General features: G+C 47.9%; 1 protein-coding gene across 5 annotated transcripts in view; it reads right to left on the bottom strand.

Moving 5' to 3' along the window:
* Positions 1-1,073: 1,073 nt before the first annotated feature.
* Positions 1,074-12,710, bottom strand: part of CRHR2 (corticotropin releasing hormone receptor 2) — a 191,179-nt gene continuing 179,542 nt past the window's right edge. For all 5 annotated transcript variants that reach the window (XM_053359521.1, XM_053359522.1, XM_053359519.1 and 2 more), the window contains one exon: positions 1,074-3,739. In XM_053359521.1, the coding sequence (XP_053215496.1) occupies positions 3,599-3,739 (141 nt within the window). In that variant the 3' untranslated portion in view covers positions 1,074-3,598. The remainder of the gene's footprint in view (positions 3,740-12,710) is intronic.

The following is a 12,710-nucleotide window of genomic DNA, read 5'->3' as shown; positions in this document are numbered from 1 at the left end:
AATTGTCTCTTGTTTGCTTCTCGTGTTCATCTTAGGCTCACTCATTTTTTCCTATCCAGTTACTTTACCACAACTCTCAATTGTTTTGTTATTTTGTTGAGTTACTTGGTGGGATCTCCCTGCTGAGGGTTATTCGTTATTTTTCATTCCATCCCTTTTTTGCTTCTATCCCTTCTTTAATTTTCTTGATTTCCCCCTTCCTACCACTTCCCATGTTTCACTTGCCTTCCTGTTGTTTTTCTTATTTTCCGAATCCCCCAAATTGCAAAAATGCAGATATTAGGCAAGTTTGGAATGCAAACATATTAGGAGAAATTTGCACTAAACAGTGATGAGTTTTCATGAGGGTAGATAAACTTATGTGGAAATGTGAAGAAGTGAGAAACTGAGAGAAAGGACCAATGGACTAATTCTGTGCAGTCTTCATACTAATTTCATGAGGGTGATGTGGAAGGAAAATTTGCCATGAAGAGAGAGGAACCTTGGCAAATTGGCACCAGTCACTTGGTTTTCGCCTACCTCGTAACAAATTGTCACAACTTTTTAAGGTTTGGCGGTTAAGCATTGGAATATTTCTGGTGAAGAGAAGAGGGGAGGTTGCGCCATCACCTGCCCCGCATATTGAAGGGTATTCCGTTAAAGGATTCTGGGGGGCGTGGCCCTGTCCGAAGCCTGGGGAGGTGAGGGCCTAAGGCACGCCCCCTATCAGTGACCCCGGGGAGCTCCTAGTTGATATGCATCAGCAGGACTCCCCCTACTGGTGGTTAACCCTTCCCAGACTCCTTGCAGATGTGCTGTAGTCAGATATAATCGGTTAGATTCAATGCCTAAGCCAATACCGCTCATCATCTGTAACCAATAAAGTTGTGGCCTTTTTTAGCCCATTAACCTTAAATATTTGAGTCATGTGTCTTTATTCAACAAAGGGTGTGTGTGTGTGTGTGTGTGTGTGTGTGTGTGTGTTTCGGATCTTGCCACGCAACCAAAATCGTGTTCCAGCCAATAAACCAATGCTATCCCCGCCTTCTTCCCGGTTAAACAACGGCAAAAACAAAACTCTCCAAATCCATAGAAACCCAAAAACAGAAGAAGTGTTTATTATTGAAAATATTTACACCATATCATCAGTGTGACATAAAAAGCCCCCGAGGATTGTCTACTGCATTCCCCAATGCAGACGAGACACTCTTGATGCAATGCAAGCCTCACAGCTGCATCGTCACCATCATCTTTGTATCGTGTTTCCCTTTAGAAAAAAGCAACAGCTCATTTCTGAGCCTCCCTCAGAAGAAGTTGAGAAATCTCTCGGTTGTCCTCTTTCCAGGGAAAAGCAAAGGCAGCTGAAGGAGCTGGTCAGCACTCTTTCAAAGCTCAGTGGTGAAGGAGAGGTGAACAAAAAGACAATGAGAGAGAGAGAGAGAGAGAGAGAGAGAGAGAGAGAGAGATACTACAGAGACGGTCCATTTAAAAGCTTCGTCTGCCAGCAGGGCCAGTATGTAGCACGGAAGGCAAATTCTGCTCCCAAGACCTTGAAAACAGTGGAGAAGATCCGTGTGCAGTTTCTAACCCTCCATTCCCCACATTTCCACTTTTTTTGGGGAGGGGAGTGTTGTCTTGGACATTGAAACAGGTAAATCACCAAGCTAAGTGAGCTTCACCTCCAGGCCCCTAGGAGAGGACGATCACAAGGCGGTTAGATCTTTTGTTGCCGTTGCATTCAGGTTACCGGTGCTCCACAAATGACGAAAATAGGGACATGAAAGGCCAATGGACAAACGTGAAATTCTTGAGGGCTAGCGCCTTCTTCGGGCTGTGATTTGCAACCCACACAGGTGGCAAGGGGATGCAGAGGTAAGGCTACCGAGAAGGATGAGACATTTCCAGATGGTTATTTCTGCAGGACAATTGCACAGTTGCTGGTAATAGGGTGTGTGTGTGTGTGTGTGTGTTCTGGACCCCTGCCTTTTAGGTGGGGCTTCTTTTGGGTGGGTGATGCAATATCCCAGCCCTCCAATCGCAGTATTGTGTAGCTCTGGAAATGTGACTTTCCTTCTGGTAGCTTGGCCCCAGTGTTCCTGATGGGTAGAATGTGGCTGTGTCAAAGCTGCAGTCGTTTAGAGGTGGACCTAAGGTGCCATTACTGACCAGTAGCACAGATCTTACAACTTGAAACCAGCCAGAATTGTGAGGTCGTGTTTGTGTGCGTCAACGTTAGAAGTTGAGGGCTGTTCCTCAAACGCAGCATCCTTAAAATAAAATAAAATTGGCACAGAGCTTCAAGACTAGGATCTCAAGACTGTTCAATAGTAGGCAAAAGACCACCTGGTAGGGATTCCTTAGCTGTGATTCTGGCACGGTGGGCAGTTGGTTTAGATGACCGTTGGGGTCTCTTCCAACTTTAGATTTCTTTGGCTTTAGGCCCAGAGCTCACTGGGAGCAGATAGGCTTTGCTTTAGGAGGTCCTTGCATCAAGGCAGGGCTAGGAGAGGCCCCAATCCAAAACCCTGGACAGCCGTGGCCGGTCAGTGTACACAATACTGTCCTAGATGGACCATTGGTCTGCACTGATGCCAGGCAGCTTCCCATGTTCCTAACCACGATTCCTGCAGCCACTTTTGCTTTATAAATAAAATAAATAAGGCGGCAGACTCACTCGGGATTTAAAGCTGAGTAAACTTGCATAGGATTGGCTTGTTAGTTTTCGAAAGGCAATGGTCTCTCGCATATGATCCCTTCATTTAGCAGGATCCCCAGCAAACAGAAGTTCAGGGTCTCCCTGAAATGAGGGTAGGTTCCCTGTTACAGTGGGGTTGTATGGGCCCGTCCAGAGATACCCCATGACGGCCTTGGCCCAGTATACCTGAAGGAGTGTCTCCACCCCCATCGTTCTGCCCGGACACTGAGGTCCAGCTCTGAGGACCTTCTGGCGGTTCCCTCACTGCGGGAAGCCAAGTTACAGGGAACCAGGCAGAGGGCCTTCTTGGGAGTGGCACCTGCCCTGTGGAACACCCTCCCACCAGATGTCAAAGAGAAAAACAACTACCAGACTTTTAGAAGACATCTGAAGGCAGCCCTGTTTAGGGAAACTTTTAATGTTTAACAGACTATTGTATTTTAATATTCTGTTGGAAGCCGCCCAGAGTGGCTGGGGAAACCCAGCCAGATGGGCGGGGTATAAATAATAAATTATTATTATTATTATGGTTGCAGTTCTCCTATTTGGGTTTTCAAAGCGTAGGGGATTTCTGGAGGGGAGAGTGTGGGAAAGCAATAAATGGAGAACACAGTAAGGGCTGTGGCACTCCCTCCGAAGGTTGTGGACTCTCCTTCCTTTTTAAGCAATGGTTGGGTGGCCATCTGTCATGGACGCTTTAGCTGCGATTCCTGCATTGCAGGGGGTTGGACTAGATGACCCTCAGGGTCCCTTCCAAATATATAATTTTATTACTCTACCACATGGACGAGGAGGAAATGTGACAACCAAGGGGTTAAAAAGAGAAAAAAGAACACAGGGAGAAAGAGTATTTTTCTGGTGTGGGAATGAGGAGGAGGAAAGAGAACAAAACTCCATAGTCAGCTGGTGGTTGGCTGGGGCTTGTCACACGGCAGCCGTCTGCTTTATACTGTGAAAACTAATCCTTGTCGGAGAGGTTGGGATGGACATGGCTCGAGCCACGCGGACTCGAAGGGAGTGGTGGTCTTGCCAGCGGTGCCATCTCTTCCGGGCTGCAGAACGTACCTAGTGGGAAGGAGAGGGAGAGAGAAAGAAGAGAAAGAGAGAAGGTAAAAGTCAGCAGCGAGTCAATGGTGTGATGCAGCAGCAAGAATAGCTAATGCAATTCTAGGCTGCGTCAGCAGTCAAGGGAAGCAGTAATTCCAATCAATTCTGCCTCTGTCGGACCCCACCGGGAGCCCTGTGTCCCGTTCTGGGCAGCCAAGCTGGAACATGTGCAGAGGAGGGCAACCAAGATGATCAAGGGTCTGGAAACCAAGCCTGATGAGGAACGGTTGAAGGAGCTGGGAATGTTTAGCCCAAGGAAGAGGAGTCTGAGAGCAGATACGATAACCACCTTCAAATATCTCAAGGGCTGTCACACGGAAGAGGGAGCAAGCTTGTGTTTTCCTGCTCCGGAGGCTAGTAATAAATATCAGGAAGAACTTTCTGACAGTAAGAGCTGGTGGACAGTTGAATGGGCTCCCTCAGGAGACAGGGGCGTTGCGTGCAGAGGGACAGGGTGGCCGTAGCCCCAGGGACATGGCTGCGTTGGCTGGCTGGGTTCCCTCCAGCATGGATGGGTGCAATGTGGCCCTGTGAACTCTCCGTGCCCCACGCCTGCCTGGTGGAGAGAGTCTGGCTGGTGCAATGGGTTGTGTTCACCCTCCACACCCAGCCCCTGGTCCCGCCTGATTCTGCCCCCCTGGTGCCATTAAAGGACGCAGTGCCACAGTCAGGAGGCAAAAGATTCTCCTTCCTTGGAGGTTTTCAAGCAGAGATTGGATGTCATGGATGCTTTAGTTGAGATTCCCACATTGCAGGGGGCTGGACCAGGTGAATCTGGGGGTCCCTACCAACTGTGCAGTGGGACACGGGTGGCGCTGTGGGTTAAACCACAGAGCCTAGGACTTCCTGATCAGAAAGTCGGTGGTTCGAATCCCCGTGTCGGGGTGAGCTCCCATTGCTCGGTCCCTGCTCCTGCCAACCTAGCAGTTCGAAAGCACGTCAAAGTGCAAGTAGATAAACAGGTACCGCTCTGGCGGGAAGCTAAACAGCGTTTCCGTGCGCTGCTCTGGTTCGCCAGAGGCGGCTTAGTCATGCTGGCCACATGACCCGGAAGCTGTACGCCGGCTCCCTCGGCCAATAAAGCGAGATGAGCCCACAACCCCAGAGTTGGCCATGACTGGACCTAATGGTCAGGGTGCTCCCTTTACCTTTACCAACTGTGCAATTGTACGAGACTGTGTGTTAGAGGTAATTTCTTTGGGGAGGAGCTAACCTGGAGGCCAACTGGGCAGAGGAACGTCCTCTCATAGCCCCATGAATCTTGGTTGTGAGACTAGGATTTGGTTGGGAGAGGGGAGAGCTGTGGCTCAGTGGAACAGCATTTGCCTTGCATGCAGGAGGTTCCTAGGTTTGATCCCCAATACCGTCTCTAGGCAGGGCTAGGAAAGACTATGGGGAGTGCTCTGTCCATGTGGACCAAGGCCAGACTACATAACTTGCTGATCCACCTTTTTTTGTTTGCCTCTGGCATGTCGCCCCCAGAATACTGCATGTGAGCAAACATGGGCCTAAGATGTAAAAAGGTTCCCTGCCCCTTGGCAAAAGCCTTGCTGAGTAGCAATGCCCTCCTGGTCCTACAAATCTGGTGGTTCTGATTTCTGACAGACGCTTTCATAACCACAAGTCTCCTTCCTGAGCGAGGCCTGAAAAGCTTCTCTCAACAGCGCTGTGCGGGCAGGTGGGTAGCTCATCAGTTAAATCGTGATTCATAACGGGCTATTATGACAAGCAAGCTCCCAGGCTGCTGAATTCGTAATAAAAGCCACGCGTACAATGAGGCAGATTGTTACTTGGTGCTCCTAAGACAATCTCGCTGTTGCAAAACCTGCTGCTTAGAGAGAGATTTTCCAGGCTATCAATGCTGCACGTTCACTCACTCACAGCCCTTTATGGCTGACTCATCACATAGTGTCTTTCTACAGTTGAATGAATAGCTGATTGCAAGTTCAGGTTTCTCAGAGCTGGCATCTCGAGACTACAGATGAAATCAACCACCTTGGGTGAGGTGGTACCTTCTCTGCGGAATCGAGATTTCCCAAAGATGAGAACCGCATTCCACACTGCCTTATGTACAGTGTCTATTGTCTAGTCCCAAACTTGGGTCTCTAGCTGTTTTTGGACTACAACTCCCATGATCCCTAGCTAGCAGCACCAGCGGTCAGGGATGGTGGGAGTTAGACTGGTTAGTTGCTTGTTGCCCAAATGTCCCCAGGCGACTCGGAACACATTTAGAAACATAAACACATTGCTGTTTAACAGATTCATTCAAAACACCTGCAATTTGCACACACAGCATACACAAAACAGCAGCACCCTCAAATGGCAACAGAAAACTTTGGCAGCACATAAGAACAGGGTTGAGGGACATTGGTGGCGCTGTGGGTTAAACCACAGAGCCTAGGACTTGCCTATCAGAAGGTCGGCGGTTTGAATCCCCGCGATGGGGTGAGCTCCCTCGGTCCCTGCTCCTGCCAGCCTAGCAGTTCGAAAGCACGTCAAAGTGCAAGTAGATAAATAGGTCCCGCTCAGACGGGAAGGTAAACGGCGTTTCCATGCACTGCTCTGGTTCGCCAGAAGCGGCTTAGTAATTCTGACCACATGACCGGGAAGCTGTACGCCAGCTCCCTCGGCCAATAAAGCGAGATGAGCGCCACAACCCCAGAGTTGTCCATGACCGGACCTAACGGTGAGGGGTCCCTTTACCTTTAAGAACAGGGTTAAACAGTCACCAGCTCGCTGCTCAAGCCTTAGCTGTGCAACTCTGATTAACATGTTAACAATATCCAGTCCTCTAGCAGCACAGAAATAAGCATAAAATCCAGCTTCTAAAAATCCCTGCACACACACACACACACACGATTGGATTGCTGTATTTCTATTTGAGTGTAAGTGGCTTTGAATACTTTTAGCCGAGAAGAAGCTGGCATAGTCATTTGCCAACCAAAATAAACGACCATTATTATTATTTTATTTTTTGCAACGGACTGGAAGCTGTGATGACACCTCTGAGGCGAGAGTTCCAAGCTTCAAAACCTCTCGGATTTGATCAGATATAAGAGCCTGACTCTTCCGTGACCTGAAATGTGAGCTGCAGGCCATGTTTAGCACCTGCTAAAAAGAGCCTGCGGTTTGCTTTTCAGAGCTCCTTCATGACAGAGAGGAGAGGGAGGCAAAGCAGGTGTGAAGTCACAATGGAGAGAAGAAGAAACTGCTTCTTCTTCCTGATATTCCTCTCCATTATCTCTCTCATCTAGTGTAATCTTCCCTGGCAGCTTGAATGCAGAGGCGTAAGGATGGTTAGCAGCCAAGGCAGAGAGATAACCTTAAACAACAGAAAAGGACAGAAAGACCATTTTTGTGTGGTTTCCAGCTGGTAGGGGAGATTAGTTAGAGGACAAGGAATGAATGGATGTGCTTTCTGCCCTGCAGAGCTGTTGGTTACAACTAATGCTCAGTAATGATGGGGTGGCAGGTATTGCTGAACGATTTCCCCCTGCTAGTGTTTTGAATCACCAAGGGATTTGCCCCCCCTGCTTCCTCAAGAGAAAATACATCAATTATGGGCACCACATAGATGCTTATCTATAAACACCGCTGTTATAAATAAAAAAACCAGCTTGCTTCAGATGGATCGGAGGAGAAATGGCTGGACTCCTTTTTCTCCATGGCTGGAAAGTGGCTGTCGCTCTTAATTCACGATAGGAGGAAACAATTGGATCTGCTGGCGAAACGTCAGAAGTAGTTGATTTGCAAGATTGTTTTTCCAGTTAGATGAATACGATGTATTCCCTCGGCATGGAAAATAACTGCCCCATTTCCCAGATGCGATGGGAGCAGATAAATCTACCCTCCAGCTGTCTGTCTAGGTTGGCCTTCAACAGGTGAGTGCCCTGCAGATGTTTCCGTTGCCATCTCCCATCAGCTCAGTTTTGCTGGCTGGTGCTGGTGCGATTTGCAGCACAAAACATCTGGAAGGCACTGCCTTTGCAAAGGCAATTGTATAATCTCTCCTTTCTAATTTGTAAAGAAAGGGCTTTTGTTTATTTTAAAGTATACTCTGCCTTTCGATTAGACGCTTACAAGGCAGCTTACAAAAAAACAGAGTTAGAAGCAGCGGACACTAAAGGCAGCTTACATAACAAAACAAAAATGAACCCTCTTCCCACAAGCACATAAAATGTTAATCGACCAAAAACCTGGTTATAGAGAAACGTTTTCGCCTGGCAAAAGGGGAGAGAAATTTTAACAAGCATACATGCTGTGCTTAAAAAGGCACAGGGGTATAGGAAGCCGCCTTATACTTCCTGGAGTATGGCAAATATATTGGAGTGGTGTGCCAAAATAAACAGTCTGGCAAAAGCACGTCAAAGTGCAAGTAGATAAATAGATACCGCTCCAGTGGGAAGGTAAATGGCATTTCTGTGCACTGCTCTGGTTCGCCAGAAGCAGTTTAGTCATGCTGGCCACATGACCCGGAAGCTGTACGCCGGCTCCCTCGGCCAGTAAAGCAAGATGAGCGCCGCAACCCCAGAGTTGGCCACGACTGGACCTGATGGTCAGGGGTCCCTTTACCTTTTTAAGGCTGCCTGGTAGGCACTGGTAAGAGAAAGCAAAAGGACGGCCAATGAGTTGTGATGAGAGACTTCACTTAGAATGAGTTTTGAGCCTCTTGGTCAGAGGCGGCCAATATGCAGCCTGCCAGATGTTGGATTTAAACTCCTATCAGACACCGACAGCATGGCTGGTGAACAGGGATGAGGGGTGTTGTGGTCCAGGAACATCTGTAGGGCACCATGTTGGTTTGCCCCTGCATTAAATTGATATGGGAAAAGGAAGTTAAAACTGGTGACAACAGGACCGCCTCCTGTTCCAGGCTGAAGTCTGCAGGGTTTGCTTTTGAAGAGTCCAGGGTATGGGACCTGAGTGTTCAGGACCACGGCCAGCTCATTCTGGGGCTGGGAGCTCCATGCAAGCAAGCCTAAGTACAGTGGTACCTCGGGTTAAGTACTTATTTCGTTCCGGAGGTCCGTTCTTAACCTGAAACTGTTCTTGACCTGAAGCACCACTTTAGCTAATGGGGCCTCCTACTGCTGCCACACAATTTCTTTTCTCAGCCTGAAGCAAAGTTCTTAACCCGAGGTACTATTTCTGGGTTAGCGGAGTCTGTAACCTGAAGCATATGTAACTTGAAGCGTCTATAACCAGAGGTACCACTGTACTGATGGAAGGGTGTTCGAAGCTCTATTTCCTCAGAAGGAAACTCTTTCAGCTTAGAAAGGCCTTTCCAAAATAGTAAAACATCTTGGAGGTCCCTGGCCACAAGGAGGTTAGGCTAGCCTTGACCAAAGTCAGGGCTTTTTTGGCCGTGGCCCCAATCTGTTGGAACGCTCTGTCCCAAGAGACTAGGGCCCTGTGGGACTTGACATCTTTCCGCAGGGCCTGCAAGACAGAGCTGTTCCACCAGGCCTTTGGCCAAGGCACAGTCTGACCCCCTCTCTCTTTCTGTAATCCTCATAGAACTCTAGCCCAATGGTTGCCATTAATTTGACTCTGAACTGATTTTAGAATGAATTGATTTCAGAATGTGTTTCAATTAATTGATTGTTATTTTATGTAAACTGTGTTATTTTTACTGTTGTTAGCCGCTCTGAGCCCGGCTTCAGCTGGGGAGGGTGGGATATAAATAAAAATTATTATTATTATTATTATTATTATTATTATTATTATTATTATTATTATTAAAGTTATAGGTCATCCGGCTGGATGCCCACAAACATTATGACTATTTCTGCTGTACAAGGCCAGACACACTCCTTCTCCTAAGAACTCTGTGCAGTCTGTCAATAATAATGGTAAGGATAATATTCTGAATATCCTCATCAGTGTACATCATTGTTGTTGTTTTCTTACCTCAAGGGCACAAAGAAAGATCCGCATCCTAAGGAAATTAAACCTAAAGTTTGCAAGGCAAAGGGTGAAAACCAGCAAATGTCCCCATTTCACAGATAGGGGCTGAGGCCCAGAGCTATATGGGCCACAGGCATAGGGACTGTCTACATCACTGCATGGGGAAATAGAACTCATGTCTCCTTGCCTCCAGCCCACTGCTTCAAACTACATCACATCTTGACTATATCTCATCTGGCATTTAGAATCATAGAATCATAGAATCATAGAGTTGTAAGAGACCACAAGGGCCATCGAGTCCAACCCCCTGCCAAGCAGGAAACACCATCAGAGCACTCCTGACATATGGTTGTCAAGCCTCTGCTTAAAGACCTCCAAAGAAGGAGACTCCACCACACTCCTTGGCAGCAAATTCCACTGTCGAACAGCTCTTACTGTCAGGAAGTTCTTCCTAATGTTTAGGTGGAATCTTCTTTCCTGCAGTTTGGATCCATTGCTCCGTGTCCGCTTCTCTGGAGCAGCAGAAAACAACCTTTCTCCCTCCTCTATGTGACATCCTTTTATATATTTGAACATGGCTATCATATCACCCCTTAACCTCCTCTTCTCCAGGCTAAACATGCCCAGCTCCCTTAGCCATTCCTCATAAGGCATCGTTTCCAGGCCTTTGACCATTTTGGTTGCCCTCCTCTGGACACGTTCCAGTTTGTCAGTGTCCTTCTTGAACTGTGGTGCCCAGAACTGGACACAGTACTCCAGGTGAGGTCTGACCAGAGCAGAATACAGTGGCACTATTACTTCCCTTGATCTAGATGCTATACTCCTATTGATGCAGCCCAGAATTGCATTGGCTTTTTTAGCTGCCGCGTCACACTGTTGGCTCATGTCAAGTTTGTGGTCAACCAAGACTCCTAGATCCTTTTCACATGTACTGCTCTCAAGCCAGGTGTCACCCATCTTGTATTTGTGCCTCTCATTTTTTTTGCCCAAGTGCAATACTTTACATTTCTCCCTGTTAAAATTCATTTAGAATGGTGGTTTCTTATTTTTCACTGGAAAAACCTTACATGAGGGATTGCAGCTCCGATACCTGAAAATAACACCACCACCACCACCACCACCACCAACATTTATTATTATTATTATTATTATTATTATTATTATTATTATTATTATTTATACCCCGCCCTCCCTAGCCAAGGCCGGGCTCAGGGGGGCTAACACCAGGTATAAAAACAATTTATTAAACTACAACTTAAAAACAAGATTAAGATACAGCATTAAAATGCAGCCTCATTTCAGTAGAAACTCAATTCAAAAACTTTTTGGGGATGAAAACGTCAAATCTTCACCAAGGCCAACTATCCAGGCTGGTCCTACGTGGGCCAGAAAAAAGCCAGGGAAGTCCACAAATAAGAGTTCCATCACAGAAGGAGAAAGTAAAAAGGAAAAGAAAGATGCAAGCATTTTTCTCCCTCAGCCTGTTCTCTCTCTCTCTCTCTCTCCTCAGCCTCTGGCAAACTTTTTGAAGTGCACCTGGGGAATGGAAAAGAAGTGCAATTTGCCCGTGATGGCACTGACAGCGAAAGTGCAGCAGAGATTCTGGGAATGGCATAAAACTATATTGGGAGAAGGCAGGTGGCGTTGCAAAGCACCCTGGAAAGCCCTGCAGAAGGCAGAGCGATGGAGCACAGATGCTGAGGAGGAGGGAGACTTCACAAAGCAAAGGTCCTTTGGATGCAAAGGTTAAACCTCTGTCCCACGGGGCTTTCACATCCGCCGCTGGGCTCTCCTCCTTCCCTACCCCCAGGTAACCGCACCCTGGCAGCAATTGGCATGGAGAAGGAGTGGTTTGCATCAGGAAAGGACGCAAGGGGAAGGGAAGGCTTAAACCAAACACTCGCCTCTTTCCCCCCAAACTCCCCTCCAGCTGCTGTGATTTCATTACATTTCAAAAATTCATCCTACTGCTCTTCAGCACAACAGCATTTTGTTGTAAAAGCCACTTCCGACCTCGGGAGGAGGTGGTGTTGCGGGCTTCACAGCCCCAACCCCTGCGTGATCAGGGGAATCTTCGGGCCACGTCATCCCCTGAGCCAGCCAAGCGGCCCGGGATCTCCCTCTTTGGCCGCTCAGCTACGTTGGTTTTCCCACCCGCCCACCCTTCAAGGTTCCCCTTCTGACCTTGCTATGGACCTTGGTCGTTCGCTGTTAAGGGGCCTGGTAGCAATTTTTTCCACTTGGCAAATTGGCACTGACCATTTGGTTTTCCGCCTACCTTGTAGCAAATCGTCACAACTTCTTGGTTTGGCGGTTAGGCATTGATAGGGGTATTATTATGTAGATGTGTTGGGGGGGGAGCACATCACCTACCCCAAATATTGAAGGGTAGTCCGGTAAAGGATTCCGGGGTGTGTGGCCTCGTCCAAAGCCTATGGAGGTCAGGGCCTAAAGCGCGCCCCCGAGAGGTGACCCCGGGGGAGTCCCTAGTTGATGTGCATCAGCAGGGTTCCCCTGCTGGTGTTAACCCTTCCCGGTCTTCAGGCAAACAGGCTGAAGCCGGATAGTCGGACAGGACCAATGCCTAAGCCAATACCACTCTTTACCTGTAACCAATAAAGTTGTGGCAAATTTTAGCCCATTAACCTAAAATAATGGTGTCATGTGTCTTTATTCCTACTGGGGAGAGGCGGGACCTCGCCAGGCAAATTATAAAACAGGGTAGAGGAACCTTTATAAATTCCAGGGCTACATCCCACCCCCCAAATGAGCCTCCTGAGATGCCACATGCTCAAGGTGGGTGACACCTGGCTTGAGAGCAGTACATGTGAAAAGGATCTAGGAGTCTTGGTTGACCACAAACTTGACATGAGCCAACAGTGTGACGCGGCAGCTAAAAAAGCCACTGCAATTCTGGGCTGCATCAATAGGAGTATAGCATCTAGATCAAGGGAAGTAATAGTGCCACTGTATTCTGCTCTGGTCAGACCTCACCTGGAGTACTGTGTCCAGTTCTGGGCAC

Source organism: Podarcis raffonei, chromosome 12 (assembly GCF_027172205.1).
Source record: "Podarcis raffonei isolate rPodRaf1 chromosome 12, rPodRaf1.pri, whole genome shotgun sequence".
NCBI classification, from domain to species: Eukaryota; Metazoa; Chordata; class Lepidosauria; order Squamata; family Lacertidae; genus Podarcis; species Podarcis raffonei.
Note: the sequence above shows the minus strand (reverse complement) of the source record. Positions and strands in the feature narration are given on the sequence as shown.